The sequence below is a fragment of the Gavialis gangeticus genome, unplaced genomic scaffold, assembly GCF_001723915.1.
Source record: "Gavialis gangeticus isolate Ggan-Ray unplaced genomic scaffold, GavGan_comp1, whole genome shotgun sequence".
Taxonomy (NCBI): Eukaryota; Metazoa; Chordata; order Crocodylia; family Gavialidae; genus Gavialis; species Gavialis gangeticus.
In genome coordinates this window covers 46,923,942-46,928,878 of record NW_017728994.1, presented here as the reverse complement: position 1 = coordinate 46,928,878, position 4,937 = coordinate 46,923,942, and the positions used below count along the sequence as shown (strand labels likewise).

The 4,937-nt window shown below is 66.5% G+C and overlaps 1 protein-coding gene across 1 annotated transcript; it reads left to right on the top strand.

Annotated features, from left to right (window-relative positions):
• The first annotated feature begins 156 nt into the window (after nt 1-156).
• On the top strand, nt 157-4,102 carry SFXN3 (sideroflexin 3). The gene is made up of 10 exons (XM_019502725.1): nt 157-363; nt 648-818; nt 964-1,062; nt 1,217-1,292; nt 1,658-1,743; nt 1,854-1,981; nt 2,074-2,123; nt 2,243-2,292; nt 2,602-2,649; nt 2,812-4,102. The coding sequence occupies exons 1-10, from the start codon at nt 200-202 to the stop codon at nt 2,906-2,908; spliced, it is 969 nt and encodes a 322-aa protein (XP_019358270.1). The 5' UTR covers nt 157-199; the 3' UTR covers nt 2,909-4,102.
• The last annotated feature ends 835 nt before the right edge of the window (nt 4,103-4,937 follow it).

Here is a 4,937-nt window from a genome sequence, read left to right as displayed (position 1 = left end):
GGGGGGGGACCGCAGGGAGGGGCAGATGGGAGTCATTTTCCCCGTTGCCGCGGCGACGATGGAAAAAGCGCGTGTGCCCATGGCGTGGGGCTGGGCTGGCGCCGGCGCAGCTGCCCCGGGCCAAGCCCTGCCTCCTGCAGCACCGCCCGGCTCACCGAGCCCTGCTCCCGGCACTGACGGTGCTTGTGCCCCCCAGAGCATGGCGGGCACGCTGCCCCCCCACATCGACCTCCGGGAGCCGCGATGGGACCAGAGCACCTTCGCCGGGCGCGCCCGCCACTTCTTCATGGTCACCGACCCCCGCAACCTGCTGCTGTCGGGCGCCGCGCTGGAGCAAGCCCGCCGGCTGGTCCAGGATTACAGGTGCCCGCCCCCGGGGCCCCTGCATCGTGGTGGGGGGGAACTGCCCCCTGCCCTGGTGTAGACGGGCCTCTGCATCCTGCCCCTTGCCCCTGCCCTGGTGTAGACAGGCCCCCACCCTGCCACCTCACCTCCTGTCCTGGTGTAAACAGGTCTTTGCCCCCTGCCCTGGTGTAGACGGGCCCCCACCGTGCCTCCTGCCCTGGTGTAAACAGGTTTTTGCCCCCTGCCCTGGTGTAGACGGGTCTCCGTGCCCTGACCCCTTTCCGGTGCTCTGGTCCCTGCAGGGCTGGGAAGGTGCCCGCGGGCGTGACTGAGGACCAGCTGTGGCGGGCGAAGTACATCTACGACTCGGCTTTCCACCCCGACACGGGCGAGAAGATGGTGCTGGTCGGGCGCATGTCGGCGCAGGTGCCCATGAACATGACCATCACGGGCTGCATGCTCACCTTCTACAGGCACGTGTGCCCCCTGCCCGTCCCCCGCCGGCTTCTCCTGCCTTGGACCCCCCTGGCCTGCCTGGTGGGATCCCCTCCGCTCCCTGTCCCCGGCCAGGCCTCCCCCTCCTCCCAGCCCGTGCCCTGACACTCTCCGTACTCGCAGGACCACGCCGGCGGTGCTCTTCTGGCAGTGGGTGAACCAGTCGTTCAATGCCGTCGTGAACTACACCAACCGCAGTGGCGATGCCCCCATCACCACCGGGTAAGGGACCCTGGCGCCCGTGGGCAGCTGGCAGGGGTGCAGGGCTGCTCCCAGCATGGGGGCACCGATGCCCTTGGCTGCAGGCAGCCCCGGCGCGGCTCTGGGGTGGGGGCACGGAGCCCCAGCCCGTCACCGGCTCCTGTTCCTCCTGCAGGCAGCTGGGCACGGCCTACGTGAGTGCCACCACGGGCGCGGTGGTGACAGCGCTGGGACTCAAGTCTCTCACCAAGGTAGGGGAGCTGCCCCGGGGCAGACAGGGCCCTCACGGAGCCTGCCTGGGCTGGGAGGGGGCAGCTGCTTGCCTTGGCGGGCGATGCCACACTGCCAGCCCCCAGAGACAGCCCTGGCAGCCCTGGTGCCTCGCTGCAGATCTGGCTGGGGATGGCTGGGGACCGAGCTGGGGCCCTCTGGCACTCAGCTCTGTGCAGGGGCTCTGACGCATCATTAGCCCCATTTTACAGATGAAGAACTGAGGCTGGGGAGGTGCTGAGGTCACTCAGAGCCAGGGAGGGTGGTCAGGTCTCCAGGCCCCTGGTTTAAATCACGGGGCACCACCCCGCTGTCCTCACACGCCTCCTCCCCCCCGTCTCTCCAGCACTTGCCATCCATCATAGGCCGCTTTGTGCCCTTTGCAGCCGTGGCTGCCGCGAACTGCATCAACATCCCCTTGATGAGGCAGAGGTAAGCCCCCCGTGCCCCACGGAGGAAGCCCTGGAGCATGCAGGTGGCTCAGCAGCCCGGTGGTCCCCACCCCGCCGTCGGTGTGACCGGCCCCGGTCTGTCCCCCGCAGGGAGCTCAAGCTGGGGATCCCCATCCTAGATAAAGACGGGAACCGGCTGGGGGAGTCGCGGGCAGCTGCCCGCCAGGCAATCGCCCAGGTGGTTGTGTCCCGAATTGGCATGGCTGCCCCTGCCATGGGTAAGTCGCCCCCGTACCCTCCTAGTTTCTCTGGAAGCCTCAGCTTTCCCCAGGTGCAGCTGGCTCATGCCCTTGTCTCCCCAACCCCACAGCCATCCCCCCGGTGATCATGAATGCGCTGGAGAAGAGAGCCTTCCTCAAGGTGTGTGCCCCTCGTGGCCTGCCGTACGCCCCCAGCAGCCTCCCCCAGGGCTGCGGGCTCCCAGGAGCCTCCGGCCCCGAAACTGCCTGTGCTGACCCGCTGCCTCTGTTTCCCCACAGCGTTACCCCTGGATGAACGCGCCCCTGCAAGTGGGGCTGGTGGGGCTCTGGTGAGTGACCCTGGGCACAGGAGCAGAAAGCGGGGCCCGGACAAGGTCCTGTCACCCAGAGCCAGGGCCCTGCCTGGTGCCAACAGGCTGGTGGGACCCCCATTGCAGGGGGCATCGGCTTGCGGGGGATCTCCCTTAGCTGGAAGCAAAGGGACTTGCCCAAGGCTCTGTGGGCAGTCAGTGGCGGAGGGAGGCTGAGGCCATGCCTGAGCTTTGACCTGGGGAATCTCAGGGTTCCTGCCCCTCCCTGAGGCAGCTCCCAGGGGCCACCAGCCCTCACGTCCCCCCGCCTCGTCTTTCCCCTGGCAGCTTGGTCTTCGCAACGCCGCTGTGCTGCGCCCTCTTCCCACAGAAAAGGTAGGGCACGTGCGTGCACATGCGTGGGCACCAAGCCGCTGTGGCCCTCCTCAGAGCTGGCTCGCCAGAGCAGAGCTGTACCTGGGCACGGTGGCTGGTGGGTCCCCCCCAGGGTGGTCCCGGGGCTGGTGCTCACCGCCCCCCTCTGTCTGCCCCCTCCAGCTCGATGCGCGTGAGCCGCTTGGAGCCCGAGGTGCAGGCGCGGGTGCGGGAGAAGAGCCCCCGCACGGAGATCGTGTACTTCAACAAGGGCCTGTGACCCTGTGCCCGGCTTGAGAGGACCCAGGCATCCGGGGCCCGGTGTGCCAGACCCCTCCCGCCATCACCCTGCTTCCTCCTTGGCTCTTCTGTGCTGGTTGCTCCCGTGTGTGCAGCGGCGGGGTGGGTGGGCTGGGGGCTCTCGGGGTCAGGGGGCTGTAGCTGGCCTGGCTGGACCACATCTAGGGGTGCCCCCCTTGCCCCACTCGGGCCAGGGCATCCTCCCAAACCTGGATCCTGGCTGGGCCCTGTCCCCGCAGCCCTGGGGGCTTCTGGCTCAGACCCCCTGGGCCATAACATCCACTCAGCTCTGCAGGGTGAGAGGTTGCAGGAGCTGGCCCATGCCACCCTGAGCCCCTCCTGGCCCGCTAAGCCAGTGCCAGCTGCTGCGGGTTTTTCCAGGTCAGCAACTAATCCCCGGCTCCACCCCAGAGCAAGTCGCATCCTTTAATCTCAGGACGGCGGCCTGGGATCTCGGGGGCTTTTCAGGTTGCCCGTGCTCAGATAAACCGGATGCTGGGGTCCCCGTGCATCTGGATCTCAGTGCAGTGGCGGGGGTGGTTACACAATTTCAGCCAGAAACGGGTCATTTCAAACCCCCCACCCCTGACCGCAGGGAGCGTTCCCCGCTTGGGGGCCGAGCGCAACACCGTGCCTCGGTTTCCCCTCTGCGGGAAGGACGGGGTGCCCCTCCCTGCCTTGCTCATGTGCTTGGGATCTCGACATGCCAAAGCCTCTTTCCCGGCCAGGCCCTGGCTCAGCCGGAGCGGAAACTCGCACCGAACCAGGGGAAATACCAGGTTATTATGGGGTGGCTACCAAGGCGATGAGACATTCATTTCCCCTTTGTCAGAGGTTTGCAGGGATTTTACTCCCCCCAGCTGGAGCCCAGCGCCTTGTTTATCGTCGGCCCTACAGGAATGGGGCGGGCACGGTCTGCTCACACGTGTGCGCCTGGCGTGGCGACCCGCCCCCCCGTCCGCCCCCTCCACTGCCAGATCTCCGCTCCCTGTCACTCCAAGACTGCAAAGCTTTAATACTCCTTGTGCAACGAGGCATCTGCCCACTGCCCGGGGCCGCTGTGACTGCCGGGCCTGGCCCCGGCTCGTCAGAGGCTGGCGCCGGGAGCCCATGCCGGCTCCCACGTAGCTTTAACCGGGGCAGTCCTGACCCAATAAAGAGTCTATTTTGCATCTCCTATGGCTGCATCGCTTTCTTGGAGTGGGGAGGGTTAACCCTCACCATCCCACCCCCGATGGGCTGCAGCGTGGCGCGGGGGGCTCCGTCGCATGGGCACTTGCTAGGGCAGAGCCAGGCATTTGGAGATGGACGGACCTCTACGGCACCGGGATCCCGGGCTCGGGCTTCCCAGAGGGTAGCAGGCACCGGCAGCTGCTCCCACCCTCATGCCAGCGCCAGCCACTGTGCTTTGGGGGGCTGCTAAGGATGGGGGGGCTGCTGTGCATGGGCAGGTGGTTGCAGACACCCCCCACCCTCTGGGGCTTGGAGTCCAGGCTTTGCTTGGGGGCCTGGAGCAGGGACCTCTCCTGCCAGCTGCCTCAGTTTCCCCTCTGTGGGGGGTGGTCCTCTGGGGGTAAAAGCCTAGGGGTGTGGGGTTTAAAATCAGGCACAGGAGGAAACACAATACAGCGTCCCCCCCAGACAGGCATGGCCCAGCTTGCTAGCAACAGAAAGCAAAACCCAAATGCAGTCAAGCGCGGCTGGGGTGCCTCTCTCTGCCCGTGGTTCTCTGCCTTAAGCCCACGGTGCCCCTAGACAGGCCGTCTCGAGATAAAGTGTCTCACCCTTGAAGCAGGAGAGAGCGGAGGAAGGACGTTAGAGGAATCCCAGTCCGTGGCCTGGCAACCTCTGCCGACGGGCCTCAAGGACTGGACTCTGCAGTGGTCTGAAACTCAGTGACCCGCGGTTGGACTAACCTATTTAACGACTTCTTTGCCCCCATTTTCCTGAGCAGGGACCGGATCAGCCCCCCACCGGCCCCCCTCAGGCCCCAGGGGAGGTGCCCCCAG

Bases quoted from the DNA above. Each gene is read 5' to 3' on its own strand.
- SFXN3 (XM_019502725.1), top strand. From the start codon at position 200: ATGGCGGGCACGCTGCCCCCCCACATCGACCTCCGGGAGCCGCGATGG. The intron at 364-647 runs GTGCCCGCCCCC...TGGTCCCTGCAG, and splicing joins CGGCTGGTCCAGGATTACAG to GGCTGGGAAGGTGCCCGCGG. The intron at 1,744-1,853 runs GTAAGCCCCCCG...TGTCCCCCGCAG, and splicing joins ATCCCCTTGATGAGGCAGAG to GGAGCTCAAGCTGGGGATCC.